This window comes from Pistacia vera, unplaced genomic scaffold (assembly GCF_008641045.1).
Source record: "Pistacia vera cultivar Batoury unplaced genomic scaffold, PisVer_v2 Contig206, whole genome shotgun sequence".
In the NCBI taxonomy this organism is placed as follows: Eukaryota; Viridiplantae; Streptophyta; class Magnoliopsida; order Sapindales; family Anacardiaceae; genus Pistacia; species Pistacia vera.
The window spans coordinates 148,600-173,937 of record NW_022196009.1 but is presented as its reverse complement, the minus strand read 5'-3'; the positions used below and the strand labels follow the sequence as shown (position 1 = coordinate 173,937).

General features: G+C 45.9%; 1 protein-coding gene across 3 annotated transcripts; it reads right to left on the bottom strand.

Annotated features, from left to right (window-relative positions):
• Window positions 1–105: 105 nt before the first annotated feature.
• Window positions 106–24,742, bottom strand: LOC116129055 (F-box protein At5g03970). Of its 3 annotated transcripts, XM_031414804.1 has the most exons (3): window positions 4,024–4,073; window positions 922–1,733; window positions 491–616 (listed from the first exon to the last, which is right to left on the bottom strand). In XM_031414804.1, exons 2-3 carry the CDS (start codon window positions 1,715–1,717, stop codon window positions 612–614), a joined length of 801 nt encoding a protein of 266 aa, XP_031270664.1. In that variant the 5' UTR covers window positions 1,718–1,733; window positions 4,024–4,073; the 3' UTR covers window positions 491–611. The 3 variants fall into 3 exon arrangements, with proteins under 3 accessions (XP_031270663.1, XP_031270662.1, XP_031270664.1); XM_031414803.1 differs by lacking the exon at window positions 4,024–4,073 and adding an exon at window positions 24,663–24,742 and having other exon boundaries at window positions 106–1,733; XM_031414802.1 differs by having other exon boundaries at window positions 106–1,733.
• Window positions 24,743–25,338: the final 596 nt, after the last annotated feature.

Genomic DNA, 25,338 nt, shown 5'->3' with positions numbered 1-25,338 from the left:
AAAAGTAGTAGCATTTCTCAGCTGCTGTAGTATTCTCAAACAACTCTTTGCTTATAGATTTCCAGTATATAATTTATTGATTTACAATTGTGTACTTAAAAGTAGTAGAAAAAAGGCAACCTAGTTGATTTTACAGTCTAAAAAACGAGAAAAAGTATTAACTTAAAAGAAACCAAGAATTCACAGTGACTAGTGCCAAAGCCAATACAATTATCAGTGACAACCACAATATGTTTCCAGTTGTTTTCAGTTGCTAATATGAAGTCGAAATAAAGCAGATGCAGGTAGAATAACTACAGACAATGAATCCATCCAAGGAAAGCACAGAGACACATAACAAGGATGCCTAAAACTACAGCAACATCTACTTTACAGGAAAAGCTAACATATATTGACATCAACCATTGAACATCAAAAGTTAACAGCAGAAGAAGCTCAACTGTAGTATCATTTGAGCATATGAAATGCTAAACAGAAGCCACAACCATGAATGATAATCATGTTATAGGAAAGAAGAATGTGGCCAAGCTGGCTTGAAGTAAGGCACTACTTTGCTGAAATCCCATAAAATGGAGGAGCCACGACCATCATATTGGACCACTTCCACCTCTCTACTCTGAAGATGACAAAGAAATATGTTATCTCCAGATCTTATGTAAACGGATTCTGAATTCTGAGAAAGAAATGACAGTATCTGAGTTTCTTTAGATTTAGAACATGTTCTGTAGGCTGTCATAACACTTGGATTCTTCTTCCACATCGTTTTGAAATTCAATCTATATCTCAAGGTCCATCTAGTTTTGAAGTCTGCATTGCTTGAGTAAAGGGATGTGTGATCATCTATTTCTTTTTCAAGAACCCATATCTCCATACCTGACTTACAACTTATACCATACTGCAAAAGCCCATCAGAAGACTCACCAAGAATTTGCTCATCAAAGTCATATGACCCCGGAAGTTGAATCACAGCAATATGCCTCTCTTCTTGTTCCTGGTCATAAATGGCTATATTTCCCCGCATCGCAAACCAGTGTATGACACCTCTAATCACAGTGGCAACTGTCCAAGGACATAATGATAAAGTTGAAGTGCAAGTGAGTATTGAATAATACCATGTAGTAGTCTTTGAACAGAAAGTCTCAATGGTAACAGTATTGACTTCATTAAGTTTACATTCACATTTTGCACGAATGACCTTGTAGCATATAGAATCATCAGGAGAGTCCTCAGCAATGAATGCCATGCACAATTCTTCAAAGTAAACTCGCGGGTGAGGGAGTTTGTGCTGTTTTTTGGTAACTGGATCCCAAACATAGTAGGTCTTTGGATGGCGGCCACAAAGAAGTAGGCCATTGGAAGAGTCAATGAAGTAACCAAGCCGTTTGAGGATTCCGGAATACTTTAGATCATCACCCTCTTGACAAGTTGACAAAAAAGGAAGTGCAGGTTCTGATGGGGTGCGACGTAGGCCACCTGGACGTCTTCCAAGGTACAAGGAATTACAGACAACAAAGCCTAAAAGGCGAGAACTTACTTTCCATCGTCTCAAGTAACTGTGACGAAAAACATAGCTGCAGATACACCTAAGCCACCTCTTTGACACAATTATGAATTTGAAAACAGATTCTGGTGGCAATCGAAGGAGGATGTCACACAGGATGTCATCAGAACTCAATGCATCATGGACACTGTTGCAAGACATCCTCTGAAACTTCATGGAGGCAAGATAATATCTGATAAAGGGCAATTAGCATGACATCAATGCAACAGCCAAGAAATGTTAAAATCATAGATAATCATGAAAATTTGTCAAGACATTTCAATTGAGTAATTGAAAGAGACCTCTGGTCAAACTTTATTCCAGTTAAATAAAAAAGGCCACATACCACAAAATTTTGGTAATGACAGCAATAATCACATTGTGTTTGGGTATCCCTAGGTCAACATGCCATACCTTAGCAATGGATTGGAAGGGGATACCATTTTAAAGAGTCATCTAGCAGTCCAGTATCGGTCAAAACATAATGGCATTATGTTAGGATCCCACATTGAAAGGGAAAAGGGTGGGCATGTGGGTTATAAAGGCTTGGGCACCCTCCCTTGGCAAGCCGGTTTTCCAAAGAAAGTTCAACCCAAGCCCATGAAAGACCCATGGCCCAACCCAAATTGTTGAGTTATTGGAGTGGGTTCCTGTCCATTGGTATCAGTGCATGATCCTGCGCACGCGTGACAGACTAACCTTGGGCTCAGACTGCTACCCCAAGGAAAGGGGATCCGTGAAGTCACCCAAGGCGTAAAGAGGCCGACGTGGAGCCCACGCAACAGGGCCCAGTGGGCCCCCCGAGGGATTGAGAAGGAGAGTTGCTGACAAGTTTCTAGGCGAAGTAAGACCGAAAGGGAGGGCAGTAAAGGCCGATAAGGGCGGGGTAGCCAATGAGGGCGGGCGCTCTCTGGACAGAAGACCAACGAGGGCGTTGGGTCTCGAAGCGTGGGGGAATGTTAGGATCCCACATTGAAAGGGAAAAGGGTGGGCATGTGGGTTATAAAAGCTTGGACACCCTCCCTTGGCAAAGCCGGTTTTCCAAGGAGAGTTCTACCCAAGCCCATGAAAGACCCATGACTCAGCCCAAATTGTTGAGTTATTGGAGTGGGTTCCTATCACATTAATGGACAAAACAAATTACCGTGAAAGCCAAATGGCAAATCAGACTAACGATAAACTCAAGAATAATGCCATTATGTTTTGACCGTGGAAATTTGCTATAACCATGAAAGCCAAATAGCATTTGCAGGTATTTGTCTCTAACAAACGCAAGTCAGAATGACAAACTCCAGTGAGAGGTCACAAACTAGACTCTGAACTTGATTAGAATCTCAACCAAGAGTGGGGAAATTGGTGACATAGGTAACTAGAAATTAGACAAGCTACTATGTTTTACCAAATGAAAAAGTGAATGATATACAAGTATTTATAAACAAAACATAAAATCAATCTTCCACTTGAGTTCAGAATCACTTTGCATATATGTGTAATTCATGTTAAGTGTGATATGACTCATCACAGAGTGGGAAAAACTGAAAATCATCTATCTAGAAACCGCACACATGAACATCTGAGCCACAAGAACTAAACTCTTATGTTTCACAACTTGAAAGGTCTATTTTCAGCTTCTTAATAGAAAGTCCCAGCAAGGCCTACCTCAAACTCCATGCAATCCCAGAATCTCTTCACTTATAAAGGCAACACATAATGCATTTATAGAGCACAATTCAAAAAGCAAATTAGTTAAAAGAGGCAAACTATCTAAGGTTTGAACTGTAAACTTCTAAAAAGCGTCAATTCTAGTGTAACTGAACACCAGTTAAACACATTTCCTTCTACAAACACAAGAAAAAACAAACACATTTCCTTCTACAAACACAAGAAAAAACAAGAAGGGAAAGCAAGTAGAATCTTTTTTTAACTATATCCTTTGCTGACTATGATGTGCACAACTGATGCATAAAAATCCCATACAACCAAAAAAAAAAAAAAAAATCAAATTTGATTGGCTCATCCTAAAAACCACTATAACCAATCCAAAAATCCAGTTTTCCAAACATTACATGGCTACACTAAAATGTTACAGATTACGTAAAAGATCAATTTTGCTAATTTTCAACTAATATTCACAAATAAAGAAGATGCTATTTGTAGAGTAAAAATGAAAACTTTAACACACAGTTTGATCAGTATATTTTAAAATAATTTATGTTTTCTTTCATTATCAGTTCTAAGCTTCTAACCAAACAAACAATGCGTTAATGATTTAAAGTCTACAAGCCATGATCCCAGAAACATGTACGTGCAACTTCAGTCAAAACCCAGAAAAAAAAAAAAAAAAAAAAAAAATGTGACACTTTTACAGTCTCAAGTTACAATATTTGATGCTCAGCCAGCCAAAATATATTTCAGTCCATAAAAGAAAAATTAAAAACAGCAAAAACTTCATTATACAAAGTGTACAGTGCAGAGACGAATACCTGGAAATGCTTGATGAATGTGGAGGAGAGAGAGAGAAAATGAGCGAATGAGTTAAAAGTTATTTGTAACATTAAATGTAACTGTGGAAATCAAGGGTGGAAAAAAAAACCCGAAAACCGAATCATTCGAAAAATCGGTTCAAAAATTCGCTTTTTTGAAACCGGTTCAATTTCGGTTTGTTAAGAAAAAACCGACTTATCAGTTTGATTTCAGTTCAAATAAACCGGTTTTTTAAAATAATATTTTAAAATCCCCAAATGGCCAAATCGGCTAAAAATACTTTCAATTTTTCATTTTTGCTTGCTGCGTCGCTGCCGACCGACTGCAAAGATCCTTCACTCTCTGATCACCAGTTCCCAAAGTATTCATCAAGTCACCGTCACTCGCCAGCTGGTCGAACGGTCAAAGTCACCGCCGTTATTCACTTCTTCAGTCTTCGGCTGCTTCAAATCAAAATCGGCTTTTAGGGTTGGCATTTATGATTTCCCCTTTCAATCTTTGCTTTCACACTCATGTTTATCTTCTTCTTCTTCGAAACACTCTCTACTGGATGGTTGCCAGTTCATATATCTTCTTCTTCGAAACACTTTCAATCCCCTTAGGTCTGCTTGGGAGTTTTTTTTTCACTGGTTTTAAGGGGTTTTTAATTAGACTGGTTTTGAGGTGTTTAAAAACCTCCACTTGCCAGATTTTTAATAGGCTGGTTTTGACTGGTTTAAAAACCCCCCAAAACCAGTGAAGTGTATTTTTAAGGGGTTTATAAAACACTCCAATTAATTGGAGTGTTTTGGCTGGTTTGAAACTTTTATCCCAAAAAAACCCCTTTCCACTCCCTTCGCTGCACACAAAACTTATCTTTGAGCCTAAGCTTCAACAAATTAGGCAGGGACTAAAGGACGCTGATGGGATCTTCACTTAATCCCGATAAATCTAAATCTATTATGTTTAGATCTTCGAGCTCACGAATCCAGATTGGCATCTTCTTCATAGTCCCCATTAAGCAGAGGCGTTGAAGATATCGAGGAGGAGAAGACATGCGTTCTATGTCAATAACCTCTTGTCAACTGGTTGAATCTACAGTTATATGCCCTTAGATACCGCAATTTTTTCAGGTTTTTTATCTCAACTGGAAGTTTTTTCATGCGAGATAGATTCAAATCCAAAGTCTCTAAGTTGACAAGCTTACCTATGGACTTGGGAAGTTTTTTTACTCTTGTATTTCTCAGATTTAAATAATATAATTGTTGATGCGTGATTTTGACACCAACTAATCGACACGTGCATAACGTTGGTTGGCCAAGAGACACACGTGAATATGAGTAACGTGTAGAGTAAATGCAGCAATGAGAGCTTTTTAAAGTGGTTCGGATGCTAAGGTAGCAAGTCCTACGTCCACTGATGGTTGTATTAGTATCGTGGGTCAGGTCGCAACAGCGGACTGACTCACAAATGATTAGGAAAAAGTAAACACAAAGATACAAGAGAGAGAGAGCTAGTTTAGAGTGTAAAAAGGTCGAATCCCCTCAATGAAGGGGTCTTCCCCTTTTTATAGTGAGATGAGTGCAAGTAATCATCATTAAATCCGTGGGTTGGTGCGAATGTCAGGGCAAAATTCGGCTTTATGTCACATTGCCCACCTTCCAAGCTGATTTCACGCGATTTGGAGTAGGGAATGGACACGTGGGAGCTCCACAGCATCTGGCAGGCCTGACGTGCGCTTACTGTTATGACGGGAGCAAGTCACACTCCATCACATGATTTCCCACGTCAGCCCTTGATTTCTCAGGCATAACAGAAGTCCCCTAGTTTTTAAGATTTTGAGGATCAAACCTTAGAAACTAAGTCATGCCGTGATTGGAGGTTCTGACAATTCCGACCTGAAAGAAAGAAGCTCGAGATAGGGCCTTTTGCAAACATGACCTCGCATAAACCTCGTCCAAACGACCTGACAGCCATCGCCCAAGCGTCCTGACTTCATCGGACGTTCCTTACCATACCTTAGGGATAGAGATTTAATGAGGTCGTTTCTGCGTTGATAGGCGCTCTGCATGTGTTAAAGCGTCTGCCAAGCGCATTAAATGCGTTGTGTGCTGATGCGTCATTACTTTGGCAAAGCATTAATTGCATGAAACGCCCGAAACGACATCTCTCATCACAATATTAAATGCGACATCGGACGCATTTAATGCGGAGAGAGAGACGTTGTTTTGATTTTCGAGAGGTGGTAAACGCCAGTTCGTAGTCCATATAAAAGCCCAAATTTTTCAGATGATGCCATCAGAATCCCTTTTGCCTCGAGCGAAAACTCTCTGCAAACCAGAAGCTCTTCTTTTTCGATTGGCATCTCTCCGATACCTGAAGCAAGAACCGTCCACGGTCACGTCCTCCAAAAGGTAAAGGTTATTTCTCCCTTTTTCTTTTGTTTTTGGTAGTGCAATGACGTTGGGTTATCGGATGTTTCATCAGAGACGCGATGCCGGAGTTGGGTTCGAGCCGTGAGTGGCGGCTCGAGTCACTGTTAGGGTTTAGGGAATTTGTCCCATGCCGCCTTACGGGGCAACGTACGATGGCTAAAATGACCTTCTGTCTGTCGGTGTTGCAGACTGCGGAATGGAACCCCCAGCATCCAGATCCGAAGAAAGAGTCGGTTCGTCTTCGCAGGATGTTCCCGTGGACGCATCCCTTGAGGTCTTGTCGGTTCTCACCCGAGAAGAGTTCGAGAGGATAAAGAGATAGTTCGACGTCCGCGCGGAAGTGTTCCTCGACGCCACCCCGTCGTCGCGACATCCTTCTGATGGCCTAGCTGCGATCTCCGAAGAGATTTTCAAGGGTGGGAGGATGATTCCTCTCCACCCTTTTATTAGGTCGGTCCTGGATCACTTCGGGATCGCACCAGTGCAGTTAACGCCAAACGCGTATGTCATCGCCGTTGCGATGTACATCGTATGCCGCGAGAGCGGCTTGGACGAGCTGACAGCGATAGAGCTCGGCTGTGCGTATTTCCTCAAAAAGAGTAAGGACAAAGACTCCTATTACTTGTCCCGGCGATCTACCATCGCCGAAGGGATACATAGCTATCCCAGTAATGCGGGGGCCTATGAGACGAAATTCTTCTTCTTCTGCTATGACGGCCACTGCCGCTTTCAGAAACCAAGTAGGTTCCTCTTTGCTAGATTCATTAACTGTGTGCTTCCTTTTTCTAACGACCTGCATTCTTTTGCAGTTAACAAGACGACTAGTCTGGACCTGCTCACTGACCCAGACATGATCGTGTCTTTTGGGGTTCTCCCCGAAGAAAGTAGGGACGCGGGGAAGCTCGTGACGACCGCGAACTTGCGAAAGTATGGTGTTTTTAGTGACAACGCGTCTTTAGAGTCCCCAGAATGTAAGTTACATTGATTCCCTTTTGGTCGTAGAATAATTTTTGTTTAGTTACTAATGTACTTGCATGCAGCGACCATGCCTCCGAAAGAATCTGAGTAGCCCCGACGAGCGCCATTCAACTTCCCTCGATCGAGGAGGGCCAGGACAGTCGAAGCTGCTCCCCCCACAACGGCACAACCAGTGCGAACTGTCCCGCCTCCCCAGCTCTGTCTTGAGGAGGAAACGACCAGGACAGAACAGGTCGCTTAGCCATCGCCTGTGTGCCCGAGGCGGAAGGCTCCGGCTCAGCGGTCAAAGAAAAGGAGACAAATTCAGGTCGACGAGTTAGAGACCGAATCTGAGGATGAACCCCTGAGGTCTTGGCAGGACGTCGGAAGGAGGTCGGGCAAGGAACCCGCGGACGAGACAGTGGCTGTCGACAAGGCGAAGGACACACCAGTGCTGGATGCGCTGGGGAATCTGCCCGAATACCTGCAGCCGATAGTCTACTCTCTACTTGAGTGTGGACTATCGGAGTCATACGATGAGTTCGCCGATACGGGCAATGACCTGATGACCACGTCGTTTCAGCATATAAGCAAGGTGAACAAATTGTTCTTGAAGAGTTTGTCCGCCATTTTCATTCTAACTTACTTCTTATTCGCAGGCTCTACTCGCCATGAGGATGTCCATGGAGAGAGCTTGGTTGGGGGCCGCGAAGGGGGAAAATGATCTAAAAGAGGAGATCGCGAAGCTCAAACGGAGCCTGGAGGACGTCGAAGCTTAAAAAGCGTTGTCTGCTGAGGCAGCGAACAGATACTTGCACCAAAAATCAGCCGCTATGCGTATAGTCGACTTTCAAAAGACGGAGCTCGAGCGACGCGCTGAGGAAGTAAAAGAGCTTCAGAGGACAACCGCTAGACTCTCCAAGGAGGTCGGAGAGAAGGCCTAGGAGCTCCAGACGACCTTAATACGGGCTCAGCGAGCAGAACAAGAAAAAGAGGCCTCCGAAAAGGGAAGGCTGGCTCTTGAGGCCGAACTCCAGGAGAGTCGGGGAAAAGTTGCTTCCCTGACTGAAGAAATACGGATCCAGTTAGAGGAGGTTGAGGATAAGGCCGTCGACTGGACGATCGAGTCCATCTATGCCCTGCGACCAAAGAACCCAGATCTGGATATGTCCGACCTCCCGAGGGAGTGGCAGGAAGCCTTGCAGACCTTGGCGACAGAAGATGATCAAGCAGTAGCAGCCGCCCGAGGATCCGACCAGGCAGAGGGTTTGGTCCTGCTTTGAAGAATCACCCCATCGACCAGGCATAATGCGATGAGACCGACTCTGGGAATTAATAGGGTCTAACAGTTTTTGTTGTACATAAATGAAATACAATTTGCTTTCAATTGTTGTTCGGTTAATCATACATGAGTGCAGTTTACAGTCCAGTTTGTTTACATAGGCAATATTACACGCGAATTGTTACAAGCGAACAAGATAATATCTTACAAGAAAAAGGAAACTAACAAAACCAAAACCTAATTTACAATGAGAGCTAAGTTCGGGATTACTGATAGTATGGCCGGAGGTGCTCGACATTCCAAGCTCGGGGTACTTTGGAACCGTTCAGCCTTTTGAGATAGTAAGTTCTCGGTCTGATCACCTTGTCGACCCAGTACGGACCTTCCTAGTTCAGTCCTAATACCCCCGCGCTTGGCTCCCTGATTCCGAGGAGAACTTTTTTTAGCACAAGGTCACCGACTTGGAAGTCTCTTCGCTTGACCTTTGAATCGAAGAACCTCTTTCGCACGTTGCTGGTAGGCTGCTATCCTTAGCAAAGCCTTACTGTGGTGCTCTTCAACAAGATCTAGACTCGCTCTCATAAGTGCTTCGTTTTCAACCTCATCGTACAAGTCTCTTTGAAGAGAACCAGTTCCTACTTCCACAGGAATCATTGCTTCGCAGCCATAGGCTAGCGAAAAGGAGGTTTCTGAGGTGGAAGTTCTTGGAGTTGTCTTGTATGCCCATAAGACTTCGGGGAGACTGTCGGCCCAATTTCCCTTGGCTGCCCCAAGTTTGGCCTTTAGTGCTTGATGGTCTTGTTGACAGCTTCAACTTGGCCATTTGCTTGCGGTCTGGCGACTGAGGCAAATTTTTTATGGATGCCTAGCTCGTCGTAGAACTGCTTGAACTCCTCGTTGTCGAATTGCTTTCCATTATCCGAGATGAGGGTGTGAGGAATTCCATAGCGACACACTATATTCTTGGAAACGAAGTCTTTCAGCTTTCTGGTCGTGATCGCGGCCAGTAGTTCAGCTTCCACCCATTTTGTGAAATAGTTTACCGCGACCACGACATACTTAACCCCCTATTTTCCGACTGGCATGGGACTGATAAGGTCGATCCCCCACATGGAAAATGGTCAGAGGCTAGACATCGTTATCAGCTCGTGAGAGGGGGCTCGCGGAATGTTCGCGAACCGCTGACACCTGTCACACCTCTTGATAAAATTGTGCGTATCTTCTTGGATCCGAGGCCAATAATACCATTGAAAAACAACCTTGTTCGCAAGAGATCGAGCAGCTGTGTGATTACCGCAGATCCCTTCGTGAATTTTCCTCATGATGTAGTCTGCTTCTTCACTGGTTACACATCGGAGGAGAGGGACACTGAATCCTCTCCTATATAGCTGGTCCCCGATGAGTGTGTAACGTGCAGATCTTGTTTGCAAGACCCTTGCCTCGACCTTGTCATCTGGCAAGGTCCCATCCTTGAGGTACTGGAAAATGGGAGTCATCCAAGAATCCGGTTGCATCACATTCACGGTCTGTTCGGTTGAACTGATAGTCGGAGCATCGACGAACCGAACAGGAATGCTATCTGGAGCTTCTAAATCCAATGACGAGGCTATCTTTGCCAGAGCGTCCGCTATAGAATTGCTATCTCTGGGAATCTGAGTGATTTCAAAGTGTTTGAACGGCCCGAGAACGGCCTTAGCTTCTTTCAGATAGCGGCCATGTTTTCTTCCTTGGCTTGATATTCCCCCAAAATTTGGTTGACGACCAGCATGGAATCGCTGTAGACACTAATCGCGGTTGCACCCATTTCTTTGGCCAATCGTAACCCGGCGAACAGGGCTTCGTACTCAGCCTCATTGTTGGTCGCTTTAAATCCGAACCGGAGAATGCCATGAATTCGAGCCCCTTCGGGGCTTACAAGGAGAAGACCCGCATCGGCCCTTTTCCTGTTTGATGACCTGTCAACGTAGAGGCTCCAGGTCGACAGGTTCTGAATACTTTCCTGGATGGCCTCGCCGGGCTGTTGCTCGCTTGGAAGATAGAAAAATTCTGAGATGAAGTCAGCAACAGCCTGCCCCTTGATAGTCAATTTTGGCTTGTACTTCAGGTCGAACTGACTTAATTTCATTACCCATTTAAGTAATTTACCCGATGCTTTTGGCTTCTGAAGGACTTGCCTGAGTGGGTAACTGGTCATCACATGTATGGTATGGGCATGGAAGTAAGGTCGCAGCTTTCTGGAAGCGATCAGCAGGGCATAGGCTAGTCGCTCCATTTCTGGATACCGCATCTCAGCATCCGTCAAACGCTTGCTCGCATAATACACTGGCCATTGTGCCTTTTCCTCTTCCCATACTAGAGCTGCACTAACCGCGAACTGAGAGACGGACAGGTAGAGGAGCAGGATTTCTTGTGGAAAAGGCTTGGACAGGAGGGGTGGTTTTCCGAGGTGCTCTTTTATGCTTTGGAACGCTTGTTCACACTCGGGTGTCCACTCGAACTTCTTGTTGGCCTTTAGTACGTTGAAGAATGGTAGGCAGCGATCTGTTAGCCTTGATATGAAGCGACTAAGTGCTGCTATTCGCCCATTTAGACATATGACCTGTTTTTTGCTGGTTGGGCTCTCCATATCGAGCAGAGCTTGAATCTTCTCGAGGTTTATTTCTATCCCTCGCTGATTAACTATGTACCCTAAGAACTTTCTTGACGATACCCCGAATGAACACTTGAGGGGATTCAGCTTCATTCTGTATAGTCAGAGGATGTCAAACATCTCAACGAGATGCGCAATGTGTTCTAAGACGACCTGGGATTTGACCAGCATGTCATCCACATAGACCTCCATTGTTTTTCTGATCTGGTCGGAGAACATTCAGTTAACCAGCCGCTGGTAGGTTGCGCCAGCATTCTTGAGGCCGAAAGGCATAACTTTGTAACAATACAACCCTCGGTCTGTAATGAAGAACGTATGCTCCTTGTCTGGCCCATACATCGGGATCTGATTGTATCCCGAGTATGCATCCATGAAACTTAGCAGCTCGTGCCCCGAGATGACATCCACAAGCTGGTCAATTCTTGACAGAAGGAAGTTGTCTTTCGCGCAAGCCTTGTTGAGGTCATTGAAATCAACGCAGGTTCGCCACTTGCCATTTGACTTCTTTACCAGGACCGGATTGGCAACCCAGGTCGGGTAGAGTGTCTCTCGGATGGACCCATTTCGAAGGATGTTTTCCACTTCTGATTTTAATGCAGCATACCGCTCCGGATCCATTGCTCTTCTTTTCTAGCAAATTGGCTTGGCCTCGTTGTCGACGTTTAATGCATGACAAATAATGTTCGGGCTGATCCCGACGATATCTACATGCGACCAGGCAAACACATCGACGTTTTCTCTTAAGAGGCATATCAGTTCGGACGCAAGTTAAGGGTCGAGGCTGCTCCCAATCCTTAACACTTGGCTTGGCTCTTTCGGGTCGACTGATACTTCAGACAAGTCCCCACTTGGGCCGCTGGAAGAGATTTCCTGAATTCGAGGATCCATATTATCCTCTGCTGGGCCAGGCAACGGCTCGATCTTGCTGATCGCCATAGCCTGTCGGAGCGCACTTCATGGAATGCCCTTTCCTTTACTCGCCATCTGCACCGCTTTTATGTAGCAGTCGCGAGATACGCTTTGCGATCCGCTCACTTCCCCTATCCTCATTGGGGTAGAGAACTTCATCTTGAGATGGTATATGGAAGTGACTGTCTTGAAGCTTCTTAGTAGTGGTCGCCCCAGGATCCCATTGAAGGCGGATGGGCAATCCACGACCAAGAACTCAGTTACCTTAGTTACCTCGTCATAGTCGCCCAGCGTGACCGAGAGTTGGATCGTCATTTTGGGGATCAAGTGGTCCCCCGTAAAGCCATAGAGGGGGATCAAGGTGGGCTTCAGGTCGGCCTCGTCTAGGTTCATTGTTTCGAAAGCAGTCTGGAATAGAATGTTCACAGCGCTTCCGTTGTCCATGAGCATTTTGCGGACGTTATGGTGCCCTATGAGGGGCGTGATCACAAGGGCGTCATCGTGAGGATGATGCAGGCGAGCTGCTTCCTTTTCGCAGAAGGTGATTGGCTCCTCCTTTCGAGCCTTTTGTGGTTGCTGCGATATGTTCATTACCCTAATCGGGTCATGCTGTGCTTCGCGAGCGTACCTTTTTTGCGCACCTCGCGTGTTTCCCGCGAGGTGCGGCCCTCCAAAGATTATGTTAACACTATTGTACCCTCTGCGATCACGACGCTTTTCCCCCTGCTCCTCTTGGTTCTTTTCTTTTGGAGTAGAGTCATCAATATACTCCTTGAAGTGTCATTTCTTGATGAGCTCTTCGATTGCTTGCTTTAGAGCTCGGCATTCATCGGTGTGATGCCTATTGTCCCAAAGGAAGCGACAGTATTTTTTGCTGTTTCTGGCCGTAGCAGGGGTTTTCATGGGTTCCGGCTCACCGAGCAGGCTGGCCTCCTCGGATTTGTCAAGAATTGTAGATATGGACACATTCAGCGGAGTGTATTGGATTTTGTCGCGATTGCAACGAGGAACATGAGCATATGACTTTTTATGCTCGTAGCGGGGTTTCTTTCCCTTTCGCTGATCGTCAATGTCTCCTCTGCGATCAGCTCTCCTACTTTCTCCCCGACTAGACATACTGCTCGAAGCGCCGGAATCGCGACGGCGGAGTGCCGCCAATGAATTCTCTATTCGGAGATATTTTTCTGCAAGGTTGTAGAATCTGGTGAGGGAAACATCGTCCTCAGCCTGTAATTCTTTCCACAGGTCGGTTTGCGGGCGAACTCCAGCTATTATGAGTGTTCGGATGGGCTCTTCAAGGGCATGTGCCACCTTGTTGAGTTCCCTGTGGAAACGGTCGATATAGGATTATAAGGATTCGTCCCTTTCTTGCCTTATGTTGCTGAGATAGCTCAGAGGCATCGAAAACTTTCAATTTGCTTGGAAATGCCGTAGGAACGTCGTGCTCATCTGAGGCCACGAACTGATGGATCCCACTGGGAGCGACCTTAACCACCGTTTGGCATGAGAAGTTAGAGTCACGGCTAAACAGTGGCATTTTGTAAGATCCGAAACCTAGTGGAGCTCTATCAGGTCATTAAACTCATACAAATGATCTTGCGGGTCATGGTTCCCATCAAACGGTCGCATGTCGGGCATCCTGAACCCCGGAGGGAGTGGAGCAGCCAACACTTAGGGAGAGAAAGGGGATGCAGAGGCGACCTGAGCCTGCTCGTTTTGTCGCTCTCTCAGCCTGTCCAGAGCTTGCTGCAGCTCCTCAATTTGTGGTAACGGAGCCAGTTGGGGACTGCTTTCACCCATGCAAGTCCGGCCCTTACGATTACGGTTCAAGAAAGTCCGGAGGTCAGACTCCTCTTCCCCTCAGCTGGCACTTTCGGCCGCTCTCGACACACGCTGGCTAGAGGCGTGTGAAGACGATGGATGGTGCGGGGTATTTTCACGACCCTCGCGGTGGTACGAATCGCCCTGCGAGGTGTGGGGACCACCCGCATGATAGCGATCAGGATCATTATGCTGGCGGGCTGCTGGCGGTGACAAGAATCACCCCGCCCAGCACTTTTGTTTGGGTTCATCTGTGACGTGGCATGGGACAGCTCGGGATTTACTTTTTCGTCGAGTCTTAGCTTTGCCGACACCTTGCTTGGGGCACGGTTTGTGTTCGCTGGCCCTTTAGAGCCCGTAGGCTTGCTTTTTGCCACTTGTTTATCCTTACGTCTATGCGCTGCAGTGCTCGTAGCACGGGCTATTTCTCTTTGCCGCGCTTTCACACGACCTGCAGGCGTTTTTGGCGGTTGCACCGCCCCAACTTTTCTAGATGGCACGCCTTGGTCCAAACGGTCCAGCCTTTGGTTGATCGTCTGGAGAGTATTGTCGAACCTCTCCAGGTAGCTTCTGATGGCAGGGTCAAGCTGCGAAGCTGCTGGGATATCCACTGCAGCATCTTGTGGAACTGGAAGTATTCTAGAAGAGGTATCCCCCTGGGTTAGGGGAACTCCCTCAGCGCGCTGGTTGGCTTGCTCAGGTTCGGATTGGCGGGCCATTTGTTGCTGTAGGACCAGTAGGTTAGAGATTTTCCTGATGAAGGATGAACACTTAATCTGGGCCCTCCTTCTAGCGCCAAACTGTTGATGCGTGATTTTGACACCAACTAATCGACACGTGCGTAACGTTGGTTGGCCAAGAGACACACGTGAATATGAATAACGTGTAGAGTAAATGTAGCAATGAGAGCTTTTTAAAGTGGTTCGGATGCTAAGGTAGCAAGTCCTACGTCCACTGATGGTTGTATTAGTATCATGGGTCAGATCGCAACAGCGGACTGACTTACAAATGATTAGGAAAAAGTAAACGCAAAGATACAAGAGAGAGAGAGAGCTAGTTCAGAGTGTAAAAAGGTCGAATCCCCTCAATGAAGGGGTCTTCCCCTTTTTATAGTGAGATGAGTGCAAGTAATCATCCTTAAATCCGTGGGTTGGTGCGAATGTCAGGGCAAAATCCGGCTTTATGTCACATTGCCCACCTTCCAAGCTGATTTCACACGATTTGGAGCAGGGAATGGACACGTGGGAGCTCCACAGCGTCTGGCAGGCCTAACATGCGCTTATCGTTCTGACGGGAGCAGGTCACACTCCATCGCGTGATTTCCCACGTCAGCCCTTGATTTCCCAGGCATAACAATAATGGAACAGTTTTCCCACTGCTTCAGGAAGATAACTTAGAGAAGAATTTGAAAATCGAGTACCTTTAAAAGCTTGAAATCCCCAACAAATGTAGTCATGAAGCTATCACAAGAGTAATGACACCTTTTTCACAAGACTGAGTAGCTAAAAACATGCAAGTCAAATTTATAACTTCAAAGTTAATTAAGCAAAAGAGAGAGTGTTTTAACTTTATGGACATTTATATAAATTTATAATTTAAAAAAACTGTCAGAACCGTTGGAAAATAAACTCCCAAGCATAGGTTGGGTGTTTTAAAAACCGCTACTAAAAACCCCTCAAAACCGCTATAGTGGTTTACCCTCAAAACCGCTATGATGGTTTACCCTCATAACCGCTACCATAAAACTCCCAAACAGACCCTTATGTTTTGTTTTTTTTTTTTTTTTTCACTGGTTTTAGGTGGTTTTAATTAGACTGGTTTTGAGGTTTTTAAAAACCTCCACTTGCCAATTTTATAGGCTGGTTTTGACTGGTTTAAAAACCCCCCAAACCAGTGAAGTGTATTTTTAAGGGGTTTATAAACACTCCAATTAATTGGAGTGTTTTGGCTGGTTTGAAACTTTTATCCCAAAAAACCCCTTTCCACTCCCTTCCGCTGCACACAAAACTTATCTTGAGCCTAAGCTTCAACAAATTAGGCAGGGACTAAAGGACCTGATGGATCTTCACTTAATCCCGAAAATCTAAATCTATTATGTTTAGATCTTCGAGCTCACGAATCCAGATGGCATCTTCTTCATAGTCCCCATTAAGCGAGGCGTTGAAGATATCGAGGAGGAGAAGACATGCGTTCTATGTCAATAACCTCTTGTCAACTGTTTGAATCTACAGTTATATGCCCTTAGATACCGCAATTTTTTCAGGTTTTTTATCTCAACTGGAAGTTTTTTTCATGCGATAGATTCAAACCAAAGTCCTCTATTGACAAGCTTACCTATGGACTTGGAAGTTTTTTTACTCTTGTATTTCTCAGATTTAAATAATATAATTGTTGATGCGTGATTTGACACCACTAATCGACACTGCTAACGTTGTTTGGCCAAGAGACACACGTGAATATGAGTAACGTGTGAGTAAATGCAGCAATGAGAGCTTTTTAAAGTGGTTCGGATGCTAAGGTAGCAAGTCCTACGCCCACTGATGGTGTATTAGTATCGTGGTCAGGTCGCAACAGCGACTGACTACAAATGATTAGGAAAAGTAAACACAAGATACAGAGAGAGAGAGCTAGTTTAGAGTGTAAAAAGGTCGAATCCCCTCAATGAAGGGGTCTTCCCCTTTTTATAGTGAGATGAGTGCAAGTAATCATCATTAAATCCGTGGGTTGGTGCGAATGTCAGGCAAAATTCGGCTTTATGTCACATTGCCCACCTTCCAAGCTGATTTCACGCGATTTGGTAGGGAATGGACACGTGGAGCTCCACAGCATCTGGCAGGCCTGACGTGCGCTTACTGTTATGACGGGAGCAAGTCACACTCCATCACATGATTTCCCACGTCAGCCCTTGATTTCTCAGGCAAACAGAAGTCCCCTAGTTTTTAAGATTTTGAGATCAAACCTTAGAACTAAGTCATGCCGTGATTGGATTCGACAATTCCGACCTGAAAGAAAGAAGCTCGAGATAGGGCCTTTTGCAAACATGACCTCGCATAAACCTCGTCCAAACGACCCTGACAGCCATCGCCCCAAGCGTCCTGACTTCATCGACGTTCCTTACCATACCTTAGGGATAGAGATTTAATGAGTTCGTTTCTCTGCGTTGATAGGCGCTCTGCATGTGTTAAAGCGTCTGCCAAGCGCATTAATGCTTTTGTGTGCTGATGCGTCATTACTTTGGCAAAGCATTAATTGCATGAACGCCCGAAACGACATCTCTCATCACAATATTAAATGCGACATCGACGCATTTAATGCGGAGAGAGAGACGTTGTTTTGATTTTCGAGAGGTGGTAAACGCCAGTTCGTAGTCCATATAAAAGCCCAAATTTTTCAGATGATGCCATCAGAATCCCTTTTGCCTCGAGCGAAAACTCTCTGCAAACCAGAATCTCTCTTTTCGATTGGCATCTCTCCGATACCTGAAGCAAGAACCTCCACGGCACACGTCCTCCAAAAGGTAAAGGTTATTCTCCCTTTTTCTTTTGTTTTTGTTAGTGCAATGACGTTGGGTTATCGGATGTTTCATCAAGACCGCATGCCGGAGTTGGGTTTCGAGCCGTGGTGGCGGCTCGAGTCACTTTGGGTTTAGGGAATTTGTCCCATGCCGCCTTACGGGGCAACGTACGATGGCTAAAATGACCTTCTGTCTGTCGGTGTTGCAGACGGCGGAATGGAACCCCCAGCATCCAGATCCGAAGAAGAGTCGGTTCGTCTTCCGCGATTTTCCCGTGGACGCATCCCTTGAGGTCTTGTCGGTTCTCACCCGAGAAGAGTTCGAGAGATAAAGAGATAGTTCGACGTCCGCGCGGAATTGTTCCTCGACGCCACCCCGTCGTCGCGACATCCTTCTGATGGCCTAGCTGCACTCCGAAAGATTTTCAAGGGTGGGAGGATTCCTCTCCACCCTTTTATTAGGTCGTGTCCTGGATCACTTCGGGATCGCACCAGTGCAGTTAACGCCAAACGCGTATGTCATCGCCGTTGCGATGTACATCGTATGCCGCGAGAGCGGCTTGGACGAGCTGACAGCGATAGAGCTCGGCTGTGCGTATTTCCTCAAAAAGAGTAAGGACAAAGACTCCTATTACTTGTCCCGGGATCTACCATCGCCGAAGGGATACATAGCTATCCCAGTATATGCGGGGCCTATGAGACGAAATTCTTCTTCTTCTGCTATGACGGCCACTGCCGCTTTCAGAAACCAAGTAGGTTCCTCTTTGCTAGATTCATTAACTGTGTGCTTCCTTTTTCTAACGACCTGCATCTTTTGCAGTTAACAAGACGACTAGTCTTGGCCTGCTCACTGACCCAGACATGATCGTGTCTTTGGGGTTCTCCCCGAAGAAAGTAGGGACGCGGGAAGCTCGTGACGACCGCGACTTGCAAGTATGGTGTTTTTAGTGACAACGCGTCTTAGAGTCCCCAGAATGTAGTTACATTATTCCCTTTTGGTCGTAGAATAATTTTTGTTTATTTACTAAGTACTTGCATGCAGCGACCATGCCTCCGAAAGAATCTGAGTAGCCCCGACGAGCGCCATTCAACTTCCCTCGATCGAGGAGGGCCAGGACAGTCGAAGCTGCTCCCCCCACAACGGCACAACCAGTGCGAACTGTCCCGCCTCCCCAGCTCTGTCTTGAGGAGGAAACGACCAGGACAGAACAGGTCGCTTAGCCATCCGCTGTGTGCCCGAGGCGGAAGGCTCCGGCTCAGCGGTCAAAGAAAAGGAGACAAATTCAGGTCGACAGTTTAGAGACCGAATCTGAGGATGAACCCCTGAGGTCTTGGCAGGACGTCGGAAGGAGTCGGGCAAGGAACCCGCGGACGAGACATGGCTGTCGACAAGGCGAAGGACACACCAGTGCTGGATGCGCTGGGGAATCTGCCCGAATACCTGCAGCCGATAGTCTACTCTCTACTTGAGTGTGGACTATCGGAGTCATACGATGAGTTCGCCGATACGGGCAATGACCTATGACCACGTCGTTTCAGCATATAAGCAAGGTGAACAAATTGTTTGAAGAGTTTGTCCGCCATTTTCATTCTAACTTACTTCTTTTCGCAGGCTACTCGCCATGAGGATGTCCTGGAGAGAGCTTGGTTGGGGCCGCGAAGGGGGAAAATGATCTAAAGAGAATCGCAAGCTCAAACGGAGCCTGGAGGACGTCGAGCTTAAAAAGCGTTGTCTGCTGAGCAGCGAACAGATACTTGCCACCAAATCAGCCGCTATGCGTATAGTCGACTTTCAAAAGACGGAGCTCGAGCGACGCGCTGAGGAAGTAAAGAGCTTCAGAGGACAACCGCTACTCTCCAAGGAGGTCGGAGAGAAGCCATGAGCTCCAGACGACCTTAATACGTCCTCAGCGAGCAGAACAAGAAAAAGAGGCCTCCGAAAAGGGAAGGCTGGCTCTTGAGGCCGAACTCCAGGAGAGTCGGGGAAAAGTTGCTTCCCTGACTGAAGAAATACGGATCCAGTTAGAGAGTTGAGGATAAGGCCGTCGACTGGACGATCGAGTCCACTATGCCCTGCCCAAAGAACCCAGATCTGATATGTCCGACCTCCCGAGGGAGTGGCAGGAAGCCTTGCAGACCTTGGCGACAGAAGATGATCAAGCAGTACAGCCACCCGAGGATCCGACCACAAGGGTTTGGTCCTGCTTTGAAGAATCACCCCATCGACCAGGCATAATGCATGAGACCGACTCTGGGAATTAATAGGGTCTAACAGTTTTTGTTGTACATAAATGAAATACAATTTGCTTTCAATTGTTGTTCGGTAATCATACATGAGTGCAGTTTACAGTCCAGTTTGTTTACATAGGCAATATCCACGCGAATTGTTACAAGCGAACAAGATATATCTTACAAGAAAAAGGAAACTAACAAAACCAAACCTAATTTACAATGAGAGCTAAGTTCGGATTACTGATAGTATGGCCGGAGGTGCCGACATTCCAAGCTCGGGGTACTTTAACCGTTCAGCCTTTTGAGATAGTAAGTTCTCGTTCTGATCACCTTGTCGACCCAGTACGGACCTTCCTAGTTCAGTCCTAATCCCCCCCGCGCTTGCTCCCTGATTCCGAGGAAACTTTTTTTAGCACAAGGTCACCGACTTGGAAGTCTCTTCGCTGACCTTTGAATCGAAGAACCTCTTTCGCACGTTGCTGTAGGCTGCTATCCTTACAAAGCCTTACTGTGGTGCTCTTCAACAAGATCTAGACTCGCTCTCATAAGTGCTTCGTTTTCAACCTCATCGTACAAGTCTCTTTGGAAGAACCAGTTCCTACTTCACAGGAATCATTGCTTCGCAGCCATAGGCTAGCGAAAAGGAGGTTTCTGAGGTGGAAGTTCTTGGAGTTGTCTTGTATGCCCATAAGACTTCGGGAGACTGTCGGCCCAATTTCCCTTGGCTGCCCCAAGTTTGGCCTTTATGCTTGTGTGTTGTTGACCTTCAACTTGGCCATTTGCTTGCGGTCTGCGACTGAGGCAAATTTTTTATGGATGCCTAGCTCGTCGTAGAACTGCTTGAACTCCTCGTTGTCGAATTGCTTTCCATTATCCGAGATGAGGGTGTGAGGAATTCCATAGCGACACACTTATTCTTGGAAACGAAGTCTTTCAGCTTTCTGGTCGTGATCGCGGCCAGTATTTCAGCTTCCACCCATTTTGTGATAGTTTACCGCGACCACACACAATACTTAACCCCTATTTTCCGACTGGCATGGGACTGATAGGTCGATCCCCCACATGGAAAATGGTCAGAGTAGACATCGTTATCAGCTCGTGAGAGGGGCTCGCGGAATGTTCGCGACCGCTGCCACCTGTCACACCTCTTGATAAAATTGTGCGTATCTTCTTGGATCCGAGGCCAATATTACCATTGAAAAACAACCTTGTTCGCAAGAGATCGAGCAGCTGTGTGATTACCGCAGATCCCTTCGTGAATTTTCCTCATGATGTAGTCTGCTTCTTCACTGTTACACATCGGAGGAGAGGGACACTGAATCCTCTCCTATATGCTGGTCCCCGATGAGTGTGTAACGTCAGATCTTGTTTGCAAGACCCTTGCCTCGCCCTTGTCATCTGGCAAGGTCCCATCCTTGAGTACTGGAAAATGGGAGTCATCCAAGAATCCGGTTGCATCACATTCACGGTCTGTTCGTTAACTGATAGTCGGAGCATCGACGAACCGAACAGGAATGCTATCTGGAGCTTCTAAATCCAATGACGAGGCTATCTTTGCCAGAGCTTCCGCTATAGAATTGCTATCTCTGGGAATCTGAGTGATTTCAAAGTGTTTGAACGCCCGAGAACGGCCTTAGCTTCTTTCAGATAGCGGCCATGTTTTCTTCCTTGGCTTGATATTCCCCCAAATTTGGTTGACGACCAGCATGGAATCGTGTAGACACTAATCGCGGTTGCACCCATCTTTGGCCAATCGTAACCCGGCGAACAGGGCTTCGTACTCGCCTCATTGTTGGTCGCTTAAAATCCGAACCGGAGAATGCCATGAATTCGAGCCCCTTCGGGCTTACAAGGAGAAGACCCGCATCGGCCCTTTTCCTGTTTGATGACCTGTCAACGTAGGCTCCAGGTCGACAGGTTCTGAATACTTTCCTGGATGGCCTCGCCGGCTGTTGCTCGCTTGGAAGATAGAAAAATTCTGAGATAAGTCAGCAACAGCCTGCCCCTTGATAGTCAATTTTGGCTTGTACTTCAGGTCGAACTGACTTAATTTCATTACCCATTTAAGTAATTTACCCGACTTTTGGCTTCTGAAGGACTTGCCTGAGGGGGTAACTGGTCATCACATGTATGTTATGGGCATGGAATTAAGGTCGCAGCTTTCTGGAAGCGATCAGCAGGGCATAGGCTAGTCCGTCCATTTCTGGATACCGCATCTCAGCATCCGTCAAACGCTTGCTCGCATAATACACTGGCCATTGTGCCTTTTCCTCTTCCCATACTAGCTGCACTACCCGCGAACTGAGGAACGGACAGGTAGAGGAGCAGGATTTCTTTTGGAAAAGGCTTGGACAGGAGGGGTGGTTTTCCGAGGTGCTCTTTTATGCTTTGGAACGCTTGTTCACACTCGGGTGTCCACTCGAACTTCTTGTTGGCCTTTAGTACGTTGAAGAATGGTAGGCAGCGATCTGTTGCTTGATATGAAGCGCCTAAGTCTGCTATTCGCCCATTTAGACATATGACCTGTTTTTTGCTGGTTGGGCTCTCCTATCGAGCAGAGCTTGAATCTTCTCGAGGTTTATTTCTATCCCTCGCTGATTAACTATGTACCCTAAGAACTTTCTTGACGATACCCCGAATGAACACTTGAGGGGATTCAGCTTCATTCTGTATAGTCAGAGGATGTCAAACATCTCAACGAGATGCGCAATGTGTTCTAAGACGACCTGGATTTGACCAGCATGTCATCCACATAGACCTCCATTGTTTTTCTGATCTGGTCGGAGAACATTCAGTTAACCAGCCGCTGGTAGGTTGCGCCAGCATTCTTGAGGCCGAAAGCATAACTTTGTAACAATACAACCCTCGGTCTGTAAGAGAACGTATGCTCCTTGTCTGGCCCATACATCGGGATCTGATTGTATCCCGAGTATGCATCCAGAAACTTAGCGCTCGTGCCCCGAGATGACATCCACAAGCTGGTCATTTCTTGACAGAAGGAAGTTGTCTTTCGCGCAAGCCTTGTTGAGGTCATTGAAATCAACCCAGTTCGCCACTTGCCATTTGACTTCTTTACCAGACCGGATTGGCAACCCAGGTCGGTAGAGTGTCTCTCGATGGACCCATTCGAAGGATGTTTTCCACTTCTGATTTTAATGCAGCATACCGCTCCGATCCATTGCTCTTCTTTTCTAGCAAATTGGCTTGGCCTGCGTTGTCGACGTTTAATGCATGACAAATAATGTTCGGGCTGATCCCGACATACTACATGCGACCAGGCAAACACTCACTTTTGCTTCTCTAAGAGGCATTCAGTTCGGACGCAAGTTAAGGGTCGAGGCTGCTCCCAATCCTTAACACTTGGCTTGGCTCTTTCGGGTCGACTGATACTTCAGACAAGTCCCCACTTGGCCGCTGGAAGAGATTTCCTGAATTCGAGGATCCATATTTCCTCTGCTGGCCAGGCAACGGCTCGATCTTGCTGATCGCCATAGCCTGTCGGAGCGCACTTCATGGAATGCCCTTTCCTTTACTCGCCATCTCACCGCTTTTATGTAGCAGTCGCGGATACGCTTTGCGATCCGCTCACTTCCCCTATCCTCATTGGGGTAAGAACTTCATCTTGAGATGGTATATGGAAGTGACGTCTTGAAGCTTCTTAGTAGTGGTCGCCCCAGTCCCATTGAAGGCGGATGGGCAATCCACGACCAAGAACTCAGTTACCTTAGTTACCTCGTCATAGTCGCCCAGCGTGACCGAGAGTTGGATCGTCATTTTGGGGATCAGTGGTCCCCGTAAAGCCATAGAGGGGATCAAGGTGGGCTTCAGGTCGCCTCGTCTAGGTTCATTGTTTCGAAAGCAGTCTGGAATAGAATGTTCACAGCGCTTCCGTTGTCCATGACATTTTGGACTTTATGGTGCCCTATGAGGGGCGTGATCACAAGGGCGTCCGTGAGGATGATGCAGGCGAGCTGCTCCTTTTCGCAGAAGGTGATTGGCTCCTCCTTTCGAGCCTTTTGTGGTTGCTGCGATATGTCATATTACCCTAATCGGGTCATGCTGTGCTTCGCGAGCGTACCTTTTTTGCGCACCTCGCGTGTTTCCCGCGAGGTGCGGCCCTCCAAAGATTATGTTAACACTATTGTACCCTCTGCGATCACGACGCTTTTCCCCCTGCTCTCCTCTTGGTTCTTTTCTTTGGAGTAAGGTCATCATATACTCCTTGAAGTGTCATTTCTTGATGAGCTCTTCGATTGCTTGCTTTAGAGCCGGCATTCATCGGTGTGATGCCTATTGTCCCAAAGGAAGCGACAGTATTTTTTTGCTGTTTTCTGGCCGTAGCGGGGTTTTCATGGGTTCCGGCTCACCGAGCAGGCTGGCTCTCCTCGGATTGGTCAAAATTGTAGATATGGACACATTCAGCGGAGTGTATTGGTTTTTGTCGCGATTGCAACGAGGAACATGAGCATATGACTTTTTATGCTCGTAGCGGGGTTTCTTTCCCTTTCGCTGATCGTCAATGTCTCCTCTGCGTCAGCTCTCCTACTTTCTCTCCCCGACTAGAGATCAGTATATTTTAAAATAATTTATGTTTTCTTTCATTATCAGTTCTAAGCTTCTAACCAAACAAACAATGCGTTAATGATTTAAAGTCTACAAGCCATGATCCCAGAAACATGTACGTGCAACTTCAGTCAAAACCCAGAAAAAAAAAAAAAAAAAAAAAAAATGTGACACTTTTACAGTCTCAAGTTACAATATTTGATGCTCAGCCAGCCAAAATATATTTCAGTCCATAAAAGAAAAATTAAAAACAGCAAAAACTTCATTATACAAAGTGTACAGTGCAGAGACGAATACCTGGAAATGCTTGATGAATGTGGAGGAGAGAGAGAGAAAGTGCGCGAATGAGTTAAAAGTTATTTGTAACATTAAATGTAACTGTGGAAATCAAGGTGGAAAAAAAACCCGAAAACCGAATCAATCGAAAAATCGGTTCAAAAATTCGCTTTTTTGAAACCGGTTCAATTTAGGTTTGTTAAGAAAAAACCGATTTATCGGTTTGATTTCGGTTCAAATAAACCGGTTTTCTAAAATAATATTTTAAAATCATTTTTGCTTGCTGCGCTGCTGCCGACTGACTGCAAAGATCCTTCACTCTCTGATCACCAGTTCCCGAAGTATTCATCAAGTCACCGTCGCTCGTCGGCTGGTCCAACGGTCGAAGTCACCGCCGTTATTCACTTCTTCAATCTTAGGCTGCTTCAAATCAAAATCGGCTTTTAGGGTTGGCTTTTATGATTTCCCTTTTCAATCTTTGCTTTCACACTCGTGTTTATCTTCTTCGAAACACTCTTTCAATCCCCTTATCTTTCGTGTTTTTTTTTTTTTTTTTGGTTTTTAACTCTAAAATAATAAATTTACCAGTTCATCCTTGTAAATTTACTGGCAAATTTAGCAGCTTTTTAATCTTCAATGCAAATCGGTCTTCAATATCAGTTTCTTGAGTCTACTTTCATCTATCTCCGAAAGTGAT

Bases quoted from the DNA above. Each gene is read 5' to 3' on its own strand.
- LOC116129055 (XM_031414803.1), bottom strand. From the start codon at position 1,717: ATGAAGTTTCAGAGGATGTCTTGCAACAGTGTCCATGATGCATTGAGT.